This window comes from Lissotriton vulgaris, chromosome 2_1 (genome assembly GCF_964263255.1).
Source record: "Lissotriton vulgaris chromosome 2_1, aLisVul1.2, whole genome shotgun sequence".
NCBI classification, from domain to species: Eukaryota; Metazoa; Chordata; class Amphibia; order Caudata; family Salamandridae; genus Lissotriton; species Lissotriton vulgaris.
Window position 1 is genome coordinate 369,965,747 of NC_141687.1, and position 17,381 is coordinate 369,983,127.

A 17,381-nucleotide genomic window follows, 5' to 3' on the forward strand; every position below is an offset into this window, starting at 1 on the left:
CTTCCTTTCTTTGTCTCCCTCCCTTTGTCTGTCTCCCTCCCTTTGTCTGTCTCCCTCCCTTTGTCTGTCTCCCTCCCTTTGTCTGTCTCCCTCCCTTTGTCTGTCTCCCTCCCTCTGTCTGTCTCCCTCCCTCTGTCTGTCTCCCTCCCTCTGTCTGTCTCTCTCCCGGTCTGTCTCCCTCCCTCTATCGCTCCCCTCCCTCTGTTGCCCTCTGTCTCTCTCCCTCTCCGTCTCCCTCAGTCTCCGTCTCCGTCTCCCTCAGTCTCCGTCTCCGTCTCCCTCAGTCTCCGTCTCCCTCAGTCTCCCTCAGTCTCCATCTCCCTCAGTCTCCGTCCCTCAGTCTCCGTCCCTCAGTCTCCGTCCCTCAGTCTCAATCCCTCAGTCTCCATCCCTCAGTCTCCGTCCCTCTCGGTCTCCCTCTCTCTCGGTCTCCCTCTCTCTCGGTCTCCCTCTCTCTCGGTCTCCCTCTCTCTTGGTCTCCCTCTCTCTTGGTCTCCCTCTCTCTTGGTTTCCCTCTCTCTCGGTCTCCCTCTCTCTCTCTCTCTCGGTCTCCCTCTCTCTCTCTCGGTCTCCCTTTCTCTCTCACTCTCCCTCTCTCTCTCGGTCTCCCTCTCTCTCTCGGTCTCCCTCTCTCTCTCGGTCTCCCTCTCTCTCGGTCTGTCTCTCACCCTGTATCTCCCTCTATCTGTCTCCCTGTCTGTCTGTCTCCCTCCCTATGTCGCCCCCTTCCCTCTGTTGCCTCCTTCCCTCTGTCGTCCTCTGTCTCCCTGCCTCATTGTGCTTATCGATAATAATGTCCCCCCCTCGCCTCTTTCACTATCTTCTCTCGTCAATCATTTCTCCCTCTTTCCTCTCTCCCTCTCCGTTTGTCTCTACTCCCCACTCCGTCTCTTATTTTTCCTTTTGGCTGTCTCTCTCTTTTATCTCTCCTCTGATGTTACGTCTCCCTTAGCTTCAACATGGAGGGTTAGTTACATGTTTCCACTACAACATTGTCAAAATCGAATTTTCATTTTTTTCCATTTTTAGTCATATTATTCTTTAAATGTAGTTATTTCCCTCCTTAGTGTTTTTTTCGGAGTATTTCCACTCTTAGCTGTATAAAGCACTCTCCCCATTGCACAAATTCATGAGAATGAAACTTTCAATTTCAATCCGGTCTGTCACTTCACAGTTTTTAAACTAAGAATGTTGACACTAGCCCCGCTCCCCAAACGACGCCCCCACCCACGCCCCTTAGCTTTGTATCTGATCGTTGTGGCCTGCTGTGAGGGACTAAAGCTCACGGCCCCTGCTATCAGCAGCTCCCCAAGAACTCAACGTCATCTCCTGAGGCCTGGGATGGGGGGAGATACTCCATGCTGTGTCTCCTCTGCCCATGACAATGGAACGGCTGCCTCTGTGACCTGCTGGGACTCACACTCGGGCTGTTCTGTATTTCGCCCCAGCAGGAAAGTCAGCCCAGGTATGTGGGCCCATCCTCTAGAACCGGGCCTGGATACAGGGGGGGGGGGCAAGCGCCCCCTCTTGCCCCCCCCTACGGACGCCTATTCCTGACCTTTAAGAATCTGAGGCTTTGGCGTGCTCCTTGGGGTCAGTAAAGGGAGAGGTGATGTACCAGGATAGCGGCTAGGACCCCCTCGCGCCCTCCTTCCATGTCATTCATTCATTTCAAAGCTTTATTCGATTATTAAAAACAATCACAAAAGCGTACAGTAAAAAACACAAAACAAACATTACAGTAAGAACAATAACTCAGCAATAAGAGAATTTCAAGAATTAAAACACCAGACGTTTCCTATGTGAAATGGCTTTGAGTAAAAAAGTAGCGGTAAAAAAACAGATGTCTGCAGAATCAAGTGCAAATAACACTTTCATGGCTTGGGCAGTAGTATACACTGAAAATTTTAAAAACACAGGTCTGAGGTAGAGACGGCGAAGATGCATATAGAGTGGGCAAATGAGCATAAAATGCAATGTACTTTGCCTAGTCTGGCCATCACAGGGACAGGGAGAATGGCTATGGAGTTTCATCTCTGGAAAGGCAACTAGGTTATGTACAATACCAAGTCTAAATCGTGTAAGAACAAACTGGTGGGATTGCTTGGTTATGAATTGTAAGTACATAGGCATGCCCTTTTCTTCCAGTTTAGTAGTATGGTAAAATACATAGGTAGACATAGAAATACACTTTGTCCTACGCAAATCAGACTTAGTTTGGATAAAAACATCTTTGAGTTCCTTTTTCGATAGAGTAACGGCACAATAAGGGTCCTTGACGATGTCGAGATTAAACACATCGCCATAGGAGGAAGAGACATAACTTAGCCAGGGAATCTTAAGGGCTTTGTCCAGCTTCAAACAATCAGAGATAATCTGCCTGGTAAAAGTAGTCTCATCTTTGGCCCATATTGACCTCCATACCATGAGGGGTCTTAATCCGATCAGATCTGTCAAATAGTTCAGGCAGACCTCACTATGGCACAATACAGTAGGTGCCGAGGGAGGTAAACAAAGGAGTCTTCTAAGGAACCCATTCTCGGTATTTTGCAGTACCCTATGCTGGCTGTAACCCCAAATACCCGAACCATACAGTGCGATAGACGCACACCTATGCCTGTAGATATCTACCATATCTGGTATGCGGCGACTCCCTAGCTTTGCAGCAAAACGAAAAATTCCAGATGAGCTTTTGGCCATTCTTCCATTGACATTTAAAATCTCCTGCGACCAAGTCCCTTTATTGTTAAAAGTAACTCCGAGGTAGCAGAATCTATACACTACCTCTATATTATGATTGTTAAAATGGAACGGCATAACAGACTTCATCCGTTTACCACAGCCCATACTAAAAGTCTTGGTGCTATAAATTTTCAGTTTCCTCTCATTAATAAAATTATAGAAAGTGTTCCTAAGTTTCTGGAGCCCGTTAGGAGTGCGCGAGAGCAGCACCGTATCATCGGCATAAAGCAGAACTGGTACGGGGAGGCCACCAACCTGTGGGGAGTCAGCCTGAACCATCTTCTGTTCCGATTCAATAGAGTTGATGAAGAGAGAAAATAGCAGGGGGGCCAGTACACAGCCCTGCCTTATGCCTGACTTAACCTTAATTTTCTCTGTACATTCACCAGACTGGCCAAAACGTATCTGGGCCGATAACTTGTTGTAAAGACGAGCCAGAAAATGAATAATTGCTGGTGGGGCGCCCATACCCAGTAAAGTGGACCATAAAAGCTTATGGTTCACAAGGTCAAAGGCGCCCGAGAGGTCGGCGAAGCAGAGAAATAGGGAACCCTGTTTCGCTCTTGTGTATTTCCCAATGAGGAGGTCAAGGTTGATGCACTGCTCCGTTGTCCCCAGACCTTTGCGAAAGCCATATTGGGATTCAGCCATGATATTGTTTTCCTCTACCCATTCCTCCAACCTCGTCAGGAGAACCCTACTCATAATCTTCAGGGAGGAATTAAGAAGGGAGATAGGTCGGTAGTTCTTAGCCTCGCCTCTATCTCCCTTCTTATAGATGGGTAGAATTATGGATTCGCTCCAGGTGGGTGGGGTATTCTCCAAGACTGATGCATTAAACACCTGCGTCAGGAGTGGGCTCCAGAGAGTAGGATTAGATTTATACAAGTCAACCGGGACCCCATCGGGTCCCGGTGCCTTTCCCCCTTTACTCTGGCTTAAGGAAATAACCCCCTCTGATAGGGTAATATCCAGAGGTAGCCTTGTTTCAGGCGTCGGGATGGAAAAGCCAACAGAATCTCCCCTGGGTGGGTTAAAAATTCCAGAGAAATGGGAAACCCAATTGGCTTCGCTGACCTGCGCTGACAGTATAGGAAACTCTTCGTTAGCAAGGAAGGGGCTGTTGACCGTGGACCAAACCAGCCTACTGTCCCGTAGCACCGATGCTTGATTCAGGGCATGCCAGGCAAGTTCCCTAAGTTCCTGCTTCCTACGTACAAGATTGTTTTTGTAGGTAAGCCTGAGTAGTTTGATAGCCTCCATGTCTCTCGGGGGTTTAGTTAGAGCCAGCTTAAGTTCCCGCAGGGATTTGGTACACAGGCTATCAAACCAACCCACGTTTTGATTCCTAATTCGGGCTTTAGTAATGGTAAGACACCTTTTTATAGCAATACCAAGTGCCACAAAATTGGTTATGATGCACTCATGAAGGGCCTCTGGGTCTAAGCAACTGTGAATTTCAGCGAACCCCTCTTTTAAGATTTTGGCTTGCAACTTTTCGAAGTTGTCCAAACCCCACTTTATACGGATACCATTCTGTCTACAGGGGGTAACATCTTCTATTACCAAATAATCATTGTTAACTGAAGACCCCCATGCAGAAATAAACATGGTGATAGCATGGTGATCGCTAAATCCAAGATCAGTGACAATGGGAACCGTACAATGAGGCGTAAGATGTGTGGAAACCAGTAGATGGTCAATGACAGAGGCCGAATTGGGTCCAACAAAGGTTGGAACAGGTTTGCCATCAGCATCTACGGCCGGGGGGTGGATCATAAGATCCAAGCTTAGCACGAGAGAAATTAAAGGAGTCACCATGGGGTGTGTGAGCAAAATGTGCCCTGTTTTCCCCGTTATCCCCGTCATATCCACAGATTCTAGTAAATGAGTAGGGACAGGTACGAAGGTTGAAATCCCCACCCCATATGATATCAGTTGGTTTATTGATATCATTTCGTAAGTTCCTCAAAACAGGGCCCAACTCCTCCGCCACTGTGGTATCTGAGGCATCAAACAGGTTGTTATAGTGGTTGATCACCACTAAAACATGGCCCTTTACATGTTCAAGTATTAGGATTTGGGAGTGGTATCCCACAGGGAGGTAGGAAATCAAACATACTGGGAGTTTAACTGATATTAAAATCACTAGCCCCCCTTTAGCCCTACCCATACCTGACCTTGCTGCCGGGTTATTATAAGACATAAACCCATCATGTTTAATATCAGCAGTTGCCCAGGTCCCTTGCAGGCATAAAATATCAAAGTCGGTGAGGATCTCATTCCACCCTAGGGATGCCGATTGCCTACTCCACCCTGCAGCATTCCAACTAGCAAACTTAAGACCAGGGGAACAAGGGGGGGAATGAATGGGCACTGGTACCGTGGAGATTAAAAGATTATTGGCAGGTAGAGGGGCCAATAGAACTGGGTAAGCCGCAGGAAGTATCGAGGCATTCAGAGACATTACAGGGTCTTGAGTAAGAATAGGGCTACTGTCAGGCGTTACAGTAGACCCTTTATCCGAGGAAAAAATAATGGGGTCTAAGGCTGTGGGCAGTCAGTCTACACCATTGAGACCACTCAGACAATTAAAACGATTATAATTATGAAAGGGTGTCAAAGGTGGTTGGAAAACAGGTTGTGCTGGATACCCACAGAATCTGCCCCCCCGATCAACCCCTGTCCAATTATCCTGTGCTTGGTCACGGTACATATGTGTAGGGGGGAAGAAGAATGATACTGGCAGGGTCCGGATGGTGGATTCAGGAGATCTATTCGACCCAGAACAGATGTAGTGAAGGGTCCTTGGGTCTCTAAAACACACCAAAATACAATCCCCTATTATTGACTTCCTGGACTTGCCCAGCCAGGGTACCCTTCTTACCATCACGATTTCGTTATTAAAATATGCTGGGAGAGGTCTATTCCAATTCAACCATTTGATTACTTGGTTTTTAAGTGAAAGGAAGTTCTCGCCTTCCCCCACCTCAAGGGGGGGAACCCCGGCCATAACCACCATAAGGTTGTTAGCCTCGGGAGGGAGGTCAGGTCTCCGGGGTCTGGGGGCGGGTTTATCTAGTAATGGGGGTGGAATACAGTCACCAATTTTAGCCCCACTGGGGTTTATCACTAAGGGAGTTATACCTGGGGATTGTGAGGGGGGAATGATAGTTTTAATATGACGTGAGTGGGCTGGTTTAGCCATAAGTGGTTGCAAAAGAGAGGTGGCAGAAGTCGCCAAGGATGGTCCCGGAATAGCTAAAGGGGGTTGAGGGATAAGGGACATGGTAGGCGGGGGGCATAGTCTCAGAGGGTCTACCAAGGGTGTTTACCTGTGAATTCAGACTACTTAGTGTTGCCTCGAGGATAGTGAGTCTGATCTCCACTCGCTTAATGCTCTCGCTGATAGGCAAGAGGAAAGATCTGAGTAGGAATTCCAGGTTCCCATGAGGGGCAGCCGGAGGCGGTGTAATAGGCCGGTTATTTGCAGGGGCAGTGGCAGGACCCATTGCATTAATACACTTATCAGGAACTGGAACGGGCTTAGAGGGTTTTCCGAAATCGGAATGGGAGAGTTTAAGTTTACCCTTTCCTCCCCTCGTCTTCCTTCTGGGCTTGTTAGGGGGAGGACCGTGCAACTCTACCACTGTAGCTAGTTTGGACTTAGCTTTCCTGGTTTTAGAAAATTGAGTAGGTTGGGATGTTAGATCAACAGCCGTACAACAGGGGCTAATGGGAGGGGTGACCTTAGGAGCCTGCGCGGCAGGTTGGCAGGGGCTAATGGTACGATCCCTCAACAGAAAAGGGACACCTTCCTGTGATAATGGCTCCTCACTGTGGTTCAAAGAAGAGCCACCCTCTGGGGTATCTACCAGGGGTCTATGTTTCAGGTTTTCAATTGAGCGGCGACGCTCGGCCCTGCGTTCAGCAAGGGCGGTGTCCATATCCCCATCCCCATCCCCCAGGGGGCGTGAGAAATAATTATCCAGGGTTCTGTTCTTGACAGCCCCCGGCTTCACTGTGGATTTATCCATGGCTGGTGTAGGAAGGTGGATATCTGACTATGGTTACCCCCAAACTTTTTGCCTGGTGTTTAGCTGGTTTTTGACTTAGTTGGCCTGGGATCCTGCTATTCAGGGCCCCAGGCTGATTGCTCTCTCCTTAAAATGGACTCCATGTACCTTAGGTGCATAACACAATTGGAATTGGTTCACCTTATGGGCCCCTGTAACAGTGTACCATAGGTACCCAGGGCATAGGTGTAGCCAAGGCCTACCAGGGGCTGCAGCATGTATTGTGCCACCCCTGGCCTGGCCTCCATATTTGACACAACTGGCTGATCACTCAGCTGGGGTAAGTTGGTGTAATCACCTCTTACTTAGGTACAGTATGCCTGTGCCTAACCCTAAACTGGACACATGTGTTCCTATCAGCCACTCCTATGGAAGGCCTCATCAATCCTGGAGGCAGAGTGCTTGGAAATATGTGAGATGGTGCTCTAGCATGAGCTGAGCCTGTCTGCAGCTGTCGGGAACCACTCCCTAAGCTGTTCCGGGATATTGCCATACCATATACTCTTAAGTGCATTATAATCCTCGCGGTTAAATGCTATCTTTGGTTTGGCTTTATCAAAACATGTCGAGTAAGGTGTCATACGAATTGGAATACTATCCCCTCGCCAGTTCTGGCGACGGGGATAGCATTCCACCCTTCTAGAGGGACACGACATGTGTGTAGCCTTAACCCCGGTTAAAGTTAAACAGAGCCTCGGCATCACAAAATGGATGCTGCCACCACAGACACATGTCTGACCTCCTGCTGCTGGGAGTCCTTCCAGCGAGGAGGGCCTGGACAAAGGGTTTCCTGCCTGGGGAGGTGCGAGCACCACCCCAGACAGGGTTTTGTGTATTGGGTAGGACAGGGCTGAATAGATTGAGACATGCCTGGGGCACACAAGGTGTCCCTGTGCATAAGCCAGCCCAAACCGGTTCTGGGGCTTTCCAGCCCCAGTCCTGGCGAGGAGCTGGACAAAGGAGAGGGGGTGTAACCACCCCCCTTCCTGGTCCCACCCATAGGGGAGGGACCTAGCAGGAGATCCACCCCTCAGATGGGAATAAGAGAGGGAGCAGTGCCATTGCACAGCAGATCATCCTGAAATCAACTTTAAACTAAGAAGCCGACTGGACTTCGACTTTCTGATGAATAGAAGACTGAAGAGCATCTCCCTTGTGGCTTAGGAAGGGCCACCCTGTGAACACAGGCACCACCCAGCACCTCGACGTCTGCTTTGCCGCCGCCTCCCGCCGGAGCCCGAGCCCAGAGCCTGACAAGACCCAGCTTCCCAGACTTCTCACAGCCCGATCCACAGTCCCTGCAAAGAAGGGACCCGTGGAGGCACCGAGAGACGTGGGAGCGGCCATCTTGAAAGACCCCCGAGACGCTGACTGCGCAGCACCCGAGGCACCCTCGACTCTGTGCTTTGGGGTTTGAGAAGCCCCACAACCGAGCAGCATTTGCACCAAAGATCAGCCCTCCAGCATCTCCACGATCTGCGTGGGGCCCTTTTGCTTTGTGCCACTTGACTCGCCATCCCGGCCGCCTGTTACGTGGTCAGCGGCCATCTTGGCGACTAAACCTACAATTTACACTGTGGGTCTGGTTGCTCCAGACCTGCCCTCGCTCCTGTAGAAAGGAGTACCCGCTCTGACCTTGCTGGTCCGAGTAATAAGCCTTTTTCACTTTCCCCCTGGCTTGCATTAGCCAAGGCTTGTTTGCTTCAATCGAGTTGCCGACACCGCCATCAGCTAGAGCCTTCAAGGGACAGCTCGTGATCGACTCCTGGACGTCCTTGACCTCTTCGTGTCCACGTGGCTGCAGAGAGAAGCAACACCTCATCACCTGTTTGCACCCGACTTTGCCTGGTTCCAATCTGGTTCCACGGTGGTCACTGGTCAGTGACTTTGAACATTGTCCCCTCTGCTTTCAGGTCTTCACCACTTCAGATCCACCCTTGGATCCACCGGACACTTCTCCTTCACATCGCCTGCAGCATCTTCAGCTTCAAGCGCCAAGAACCTGCGTGTCAAAACCCAACGCCACTTCGACCCTGTGCACCCACTTCCTGTGGGTGAGGTAACATTGCAAAGCCGGTGTCCCTACACTGGTACACACCTCTAGGGTCTGTGTCTTAAGTTTTGTTCCTCTAGGTTCAGCGGAAGTGCCCTTAAAATAACTTTGTACTTTTTACACACCATAGACTTTGTATTGAAAAGTGCGTGCACTTTGAACACTGCACCCGAGTCCCGTGGGCCTTTCCCGACTTAGTCATTGCCAGTCTCGAATAGCTCCAGCGATTCCCAAGGCCCTAGGCCTCTTCACTTTCCTATTGGTATCTCTTATACCACTTTCTTAGTATATGGTTTAGGTGGCCCCTAGGGCTCATCCATATTGTGCAACTTTTGTGTATTTTAAACTGTCTTGTGATTTAACGCTTGTGCTTCTGTGCTCATAAAGAGTCCAGGGGATTTTATAGTTAATAAATCAATATATATTTTCAATATACATCTGTGTGGTGTCCCTTTCATTTGGTATTCAAGGGGGTTGTGTATGGTATAACAGCTGGCTTCACATGCCTTTCAGAGTTTAGCCTAAGACTGCTTTGTCCACGTTACCACTAGGATAACTGGTCTACAAGGTTGAATTACAACCATCATCATAAGGGTTGCTTGGCATGGTACAAAGTGATCACTAAGAATTAGTGAGCATTATATACCAGGCCAACTTCTCACATTGGTGAGCAGCGGATTGGGATCTGAGCTTGCTGTTGTTTTACCATTACAATCTTTGAGATTATCATTTGAAAGATCATACAGGTACCTGCTAGGTACATATAAAACAAGACTAGTATACTTAAGTTCTACTGAACTTAGTTGTTGTAGAGCAAAGGGAGTAGCACACCCTAGCTACAACTACTAGATAGGTTTAGTAGGTAAACACCAGTGTAGGTAGATTGCAACACATCCACCCACACTAGAGCAATGTCTGGAGCAGAGGGGTCCAGTGGACTTACTCCTGTTGAGAGTGACCCTCCAAGGGCACCATCCAAATTTGCTATTTTTTCCTTTAAGGAATTAAGACAGCTTTGTGTCTTAAGGGGTCTGAAGACAGGGCCTTCCCCTACTACAGACCACCTAAGAGAGCTCTTAGACCAGTCTGAGACTCTAAAGCCCTCCAAAGCAAACCCCACAGGGGATGCTGAAGGAGGCCATCCTTCAGAGGATGACACTGTAGACACCCCTGCCCCTATCATCCTGGTAGATGAGGAAGCCTCCACCACTGGAGCTCCTCAGGTAGATGTAGAGGAAGAGGAGGAAGAGGAGGAGGTGGAAAGCAGTGAGTCAGATGATGACAGAGATAGTCAGGTGCTGGTCAGTAGACTGAACCAGGCTAACTTAAGCCAACTTGGGAATGAATCAGGTAACAACCCATTCAGACCCCCAGGTGGACTTAACCAGGAGCCTAGGAGGAGAAGGACTCACTCAGGTGACTCTGACAACTCCCATGCTTCTAGAGGTTCTCATGGTCACTCCAGAAGGAGGATGACTAGCCCTCAGAGAAGGGAACATGAGACCAAATTGAGAGAATCTCAAATTAGAGAGGCTGAATTGAGAGTCCAGAGACAAGAGTTAGAAATTGCCCTGGCCCAAGAGAAACTTGCTAGAGCAAGACAGCCTAGAGAGAGTGGATTAGGATCCACTGGTGGCAGCAATATCCAGAAGGATAAAGACAGGTCCTTTGATACAAGAAACCTGAGTAAGATTGTGCCCCCCTACAAAGCTGGGGATGATATCCACAAATGGATGACTGCACTTGAGAGAGCCTGCATGGTACAGCAGATCCCTCAGGAGCAGTGGGCAGCAATCTTGTGGCTCTCCTTTGAAGGTAGAGGCAGAGACAGACTCCTCACAGTTAGTGATGAGGATTCTAGAAACTACATGGTCCTGAAGAGTGCTCTGATTGATGGGTTAGGCTTAACCACTGAACAGTACAGGTTAATGTTCAGAGATACCCAGAAGGCACAGACTCAGGACTGGTCTGAATTTGTTGAGTGTGCCACTAAGGCTCTGGAGGGCTGGTTGCTGGGAAGTAAGGTTACTGACTATACAGGATTGTATAATTTAATTATGAGAGAGCAAATCTTAAGTAATTGTCAAAATCAGCTTCTACATCAGCACCTGGTTGACTCTGATCTGACCTCCCCACAAGAATTGGGTAGGAAGGCAGACAAATGGGTCAGAACCAGGATCAGGCCTAAGAACCAGGGTGGTGACCAAAAGAAAGAGACTACCAAGCCTCAAGAGAAGGGTGGGGATAAAAGTAAGGAAAAGACTTCCCCAGGGCCCCAAAACTCCAAGAATGGGGGTGGGTCCCAAGACACTTCTACATCCCAGAAAAAGCCTTATTGTCATACCTGTAAACAGGCGGGGCATTACAAAACAGATAGCTGTTGTCCCAAGAATGGCAATAAGGAGAATATACCTCCAGGTAAGGCTCCGACACCTCCTGTCACTGTTAGCAGTGGTCCCCCAGGTGGTGGGAGCACCCCAAAGAATTTGGGTGGGTTTACTTTTGGAGGACAGGTGGACTCTGGCCTATCCAGGTCCCCTAACTCAGATACTCTTGTCTATGAGACTGGCATGGGGTTTGCCAATTTCACAGCTTGCCCAAACACTTTGAGCAAGTATAGACAGGAGCCCCTCATCAATGGCTTGAAAGTTGAGGCCTTCAGAGACACAGGGGCTAGCATCACCATGGTGGCTGAATGTCTAGTCCCCTCAAGGCAACTTTTACCTGATGCCAGATATCAGGTGACAAACATTGATGGCATAGAAACCAATCATCCCATGGCAGTAGTCAATCTTAGCTGGGGAGGTGTCACTGGCCCAAAGAGAGTGGCAGTGTCAGCAAACTTGCCTGTAGATTGCCTACTGGGTAATGATTTGGAAATCTCAGCCTGGGCTGAGGTTGAACAGCAAACCCATTCTAGAATGGTAAATCTCCATGGAAAGGTTAGTGGGGCTGTAATGGCTACAGCCCCAATTCAAGATGTCCTTCCTGAAAAGGTTGGGAGGGCTGAGCAAACCTCAGCCCCATCTTTAGATAACTTCCCTCCTGGAAAGAGTAGCAGGGCTGTACTAGTAACAGCCCATACCCAAACTGAGTCTCCTCCTGAAAAGGTTGGTGGGGCTGTGATGGCCACAGCCCAAACTCAAACTGATACATGGGTAGTGAAGCCTGAAATGATGGATCACTCCACCCAAACAGAGAGCATTGAGGAGGAAGAGAAATCTCCCTCCCACCAGACTTTAGGAAAGGATCAGCCTCCTCAGGGAACTGATCTTACCCCTGATGAAGGAACTGTCCCAGAGGTTGTTAGGCCTGGCCTAACAGAGCCTCTGATGGCAGTGGACCCTTCTCAGGTGGGACCCAGTCTGGAGCAGGTAACCTGCCCCTCTCTACCTTGCCTTACTCAGCCCAGGGCTGCAGAGGACAAGAAGGACAGTGAGACCCAAAGGGCCCCCTGTCAAATAAAGCGCCCCCATCCACAGATTAGGGGCACCGAAACTAGTAGCCCTAGTGAGGTGCAAACTTTAAAAACTCCTGAGGGATCCCCCTTAAAAGTAGTTAGGGACCTCCCCCAGATGGATATTGTTGGGCACAGCCAAACCTGGGACCCTAAGGGCCCAAACCTGAACTGTCCCTTCAGTAAGCCAAACAGAGGGACCCAGCCTCCAGCTTTAGGTAGCCAGAGGTTGACCCTGAGAGCACAGTGCAACTCAGTCAGAGAAAGAAAGGCACACATGGTGGAGAGTGATTGGAGGAAGCTGAGCCCTACAGAGGAAACTCACTTCAGTACTCCATCTCAACACCAGCCTTTGACTTTGCAAAGACACACCACAGGTAGAGATTCCCTATGGTGGAGACCCTCAGATACCCTTAGGGTGAGGGATTGCTTAGTGGACCATGAAACAGGGGGTTACCAAGCCAGAGCTGGTACTTCCTTATATGGCCACTTAGGCAATATAGGCTTACCTGGTCAAGGATAGCCTTATCTCCTTTCGTTTGGGGGGGGGGGGTTATGTAGGAAGGTGGATATCTGACTATGGTTACCCCCAAACTTTTTGCCTGGTGTTTAGCTGGTTTTTGACTTAGTTGGCCTGGGATCCTGCTATTCAGGGCCCCAGGCTGATTGCTCTCTCCTTAAAATGGACTCCATGTACCTTAGGTGCATAACACAATTGGAATTGATTCACCTTATGGGCCCCTGTAACAGTGTACCATAGGTACCCAGGGCATAGGTGTAGCCAAGGCCTACCAGGGGCTGCAGCATGTATTGTGCCACCCCTGGCCTGGCCTCCATATTTGACACAACTGGCTGATCACTCAGCTGGGGTAAGTTGGTGTAATCACCTCTTACTTAGGTACAGTATGCCTGTGCCTAACCCTAAACTGGACACATGTGTTCCTATCAGCCACTCCTATGGAAGGCCTCATCAATCCTGGAGGCAGAGTGCTTGGAAATATGTGAGATGGTGCTCTAGCATGAGCTGAGCCTGTCTGCAGCTGTCGGGAACCACTCCCTAAGCTGTTCCGGGATATTGCCATACCATATACTCTTAAGTGCATTATAATCCTCGCGGTTAAATGCTATCTTTGGTTTGGCTTTATCAAAACATGTCGAGTAAGGTGTCATACGAATTGGAATACTATCCCCTCGCCAGTTCTGGCGACGGGGATAGCATTCCACCCTTCTAGAGGGACACGACATGTGTGTAGCCTTAACCCCGGTTAAAGTTAAACAGAGCCTCAGCATCACAAAATGGATGCTGCCACCACAGACACATGTCTGACCTCCTGCTGCTGGGAGTCCTTCCAGCGAGGAGGGCCTGGACAAAGGGTTTCCTGCCTGGGGAGGTGCGAGCACCACCCCAGACAGGGTTTTGTGTATTGGGTAGGACAGGGCTGAATAGATTGAGACATGCCTGGGGCACACAAGGTGTCCCTGTGCATAAGCCAGCCCAAACCGGTTCTGGGGCTTTCCAGCCCCAGTCCTGGCGAGGAGCTGGACAAAGGAGAGGGGGTGTAACCACCCCCCTTCCTGGTCCCACCCATAGGGGAGGGACCTAGCAGGAGATCCACCCCTCAGATGGGAATAAGAGAGGGAGCAGTGCCATTGCACAGCAGATCATCCTGAAATCAACTTTAAACTAAGAAGCCGACTGGACTTCGACTTTCTGATGAATAGAAGACTGAAGAGCATCTCCCTTGTGGCTTAGGAAGGGCCACCCTGTGAACACAGGCACCACCCAGCACCTCGACGTCTGCTTTGCCGCCGCCTCCCGCCGGAGCCCGAGCCCAGAGCCTGACAAGACCCAGCTTCCCAGACTTCTCACAGCCCGATCCACAGTCCCTGCAAAGAAGGGACCCGTGGAGGCACCGAGAGACGTGGGAGCGGCCATCTTGAAAGACCCCCGAGACGCTGACTGCGCAGCACCCGAGGCACCCTCGACTCTGTGCTTTGGGGTTTGAGAAGCCCCACAACCGAGCAGCATTTGCACCAAAGATCAGCCCTCCAGCATCTCCACGATCTGCGTGGGGCCCTTTTGCTTTGTGCCACTTGACTCGCCATCCCGGCCGCCTGTTACGTGGTCAGCGGCCATCTTGGCGACTAAACCTACAATTTACACTGTGGGTCTGGTTGCTCCAGACCTGCCCTCGCTCCTGTAGAAAGGAGTACCCGCTCTGACCTTGCTGGTCCGAGTAATAAGCCTTTTTCACTTTCCCCCTGGCTTGCATTAGCCAAGGCTTGTTTGCTTCAATCGAGTTGCCGACACCGCCATCAGCTAGAGCCTTCAAGGGACAGCTCGTGATCGACTCCTGGACGTCCTTGACCTCTTCGTGTCCACGTGGCTGCAGAGAGAAGCAACACCTCATCACCTGTTTGCACCCGACTTTGCCTGGTTCCAATCTGGTTCCACGGTGGTCACTGGTCAGTGACTTTGAACATTGTCCCCTCTGCTTTCAGGTCTTCACCACTTCAGATCCACCCTTGGATCCACCGGACACTTCTCCTTCACATCGCCTGCAGCATCTTCAGCTTCAAGCGCCAAGAACCTGCGTGTCAAAACCCAACGCCACTTCGACCCTGTGCACCCACTTCCTGTGGGTGAGGTAACATTGCAAAGCCGGTGTCCCTACACTGGTACACACCTCTAGGGTCTGTGTCTTAAGTTTTGTTCCTCTAGGTTCAGCGGAAGTGCCCTTAAACTAACTTTGTACTTTTTACACACCATAGACTTTGTATTGAAAAGTGCGTGCACTTTGAACACTGCACCCGAGTCCCGTGGGCCTTTCCCGACTTAGTCATTGCCAGTCTCGAATAGCTCCAGCGATTCCCAAGGCCCTAGGCCTCTTCACTTTCCTATTGGTATCTCTTATACCACTTTCTTAGTATATGGTTTAGGTGGCCCCTAGGGCTCATCCATATTGTGCAACTTTTGTGTATTTTAAACTGTCTTGTGATTTAACGCTTGTGCTTCTGTGCTCATAAAGAGTCCAGGGGATTTTATAGTTAATAAATCAATATATATTTTCAATATATATCTGTGTGGTGTCCCTTTCATTTGATTTGGTATTCAAGGGGGTTGTGTATGGTATAACAGCTGGCTTCACATGCCTTTCAGAGTTTAGCCTAAGACTGCTTTGTCCACGTTACCACTAGGATAACTGGTCTACAAGGTTGAATTACAACCATCATCATAAGGGTTGCTTGGCATGGTACAAAGTGATCACTAAGAATTAGTGAGCATTATATACCAGGCCAACTTCTCACAGCTGGTGACGGCATGACAGGTAGATAGTACCGCTGGGTCAACAAGGGCTAAATAAATACCAATACCCTATGACGTAAACAAGAGGGTAGACCAGGCCCGGCCTACTCCGACCTATGAGGGCCTAAGAGGGCCCGCCCTTTGCCCGGGCTTCGCCCCTTGCTGCGGCCCTCGCGCGTCCCGCGTGCGCGTGGACAGGCGGGGTTAAATAGATAGGAGGGGAAAGGGCGGGAAGAGTCGCAGGTGCGCTGATGACCAGAGCGCTACTCCTGCTGGGACTCGCAGTCCCGCCCTGACAACCCAGCAAGCTTCTCCGCTTCAGTTCAGGGAATCCAGACAGCAAACGGCAAAGTTCTTGAATCCCCCGCGTTATCAATCACCACAGCGTCTCTCAGCAACACTCCCAAGGCTGCGAGCGGCTCCCGCGGAGCGGGGGCCGCGAGCCGTCTAAGTACTGCAGGGGGAGCGGGGAGGGCGGGAAGAGTCGCAGGTGCGCTGATGACCAGAGCGCTACTCCTGATGGGACTCGCAGTCCCGCCCTGACAACCCAGCAAGCTTCTCCGCTTCAGTTCAGGGAATCCAGGCAGCAAACGGCAAAGTTCTTGAATCCCCCGCGTTATCAATCACCACAGCGTCTCTCAGTAACACTCCCAAGGCTGCGAGCGGCACTCTTCTTCCATTTTTCCATGGTCTCTCTTGCCTGTAAAGGGGTAGAAGGTGGATGCATCTAGATAGGATCCAGAGTTCTCTCTGTTCTGTTCAGCCCGGGGAATTGAAAGAGCGAGTCCATCTACTTCCCAGCCATAATCCCATCCAACATGGCGGGTGTTTGCTCCTGTGAATCCTAAGAGGTTTGTCTTCCCGCTGCCACACATACAGGAGCGGTTGTGACATGCATCGCGTGTGGTCGGGAAATTGCAAAATCAGGAATCATGGACTCCTCATCAGTAGTTGTGAGGAAAGGTATGTCAGGGTTGTGGGTTTGTGGTATTAATAGCAGGATCGGGGCATCGTTTCCATGTGACAGAAGTTTTTAACAGAAACTCCAGTGGAAGGGTAAATCGTGGAGTCTTTTAATGAAGTATACAGCCAGCCGACACGTGTTTCATCGCACTCGCGATTCCTCAGGGCTAGATGGCTGTGTCAAAGTCAGAAGGTCGCTCAGCTGGTGATAATTCCGACCCAGCCGGGCCCGTGACCGTTGGTTCTCGGTATGAATTTGATAAATACAGGGTAAAGTTCTCGGTTCTATGTTTTGTATATCTAGTTCTGTGGAGCCCGGAGATCACAGTGGTATTGATTCAAAATTTGTAGAAAACGTCGAACATGGTACTGTTCTATTGAAGTGTTCCGCTTTATGTTCATGTCGTGTGCGACTTGAAAAAATGGCCGTATACCCCAGGCAGTGTAAACGCTGGAAGCGGCGTGTAGCGCGTCCTCTTCTCCGGGCTGTGCACAGCCCGGAGAAGAGGACGCGCTACACGCCGCCAGCGTTTACACTGCCTGGGGTATCCGGCCATTTTTTCAAGTCGCACACGACATGAACATAAAGCGGAACACTTAAATAGAACAGTACCATGTTCGACGTTTTCTACAAATTTTGAATCAATACCACTGTGATCTCCGGGCTCCACAGAACTAGATATACAAAACATAGAACCGAGAACTTTACCCTGTATTTATCAAATTCATACCGAGAACCAACGGTCACGGGCCCGGCTGGGTCGGAATTATCACCAGCTGAGC

At 49.9% G+C, this 17,381-nt stretch overlaps 1 protein-coding gene across 1 annotated transcript in view; it reads right to left on the bottom strand.

Annotated features, from left to right (window-relative positions):
- Positions 1–17,381, bottom strand: part of KIF12 (kinesin family member 12) — a 496,125-nt gene that overhangs the window by 192,677 nt on the left and 286,067 nt on the right. Inside the window, exons 10-11 of the mRNA XM_086955175.1 lie at positions 9,578–9,586; positions 6,557–6,572 (exon numbers count right to left, since the gene is read on the bottom strand). Coding sequence (XP_086811301.1) covers positions 6,557–6,572; positions 9,578–9,586 — 25 coding nt within the window. The remainder of the gene's footprint in view (positions 1–6,556; positions 6,573–9,577; positions 9,587–17,381) is intronic.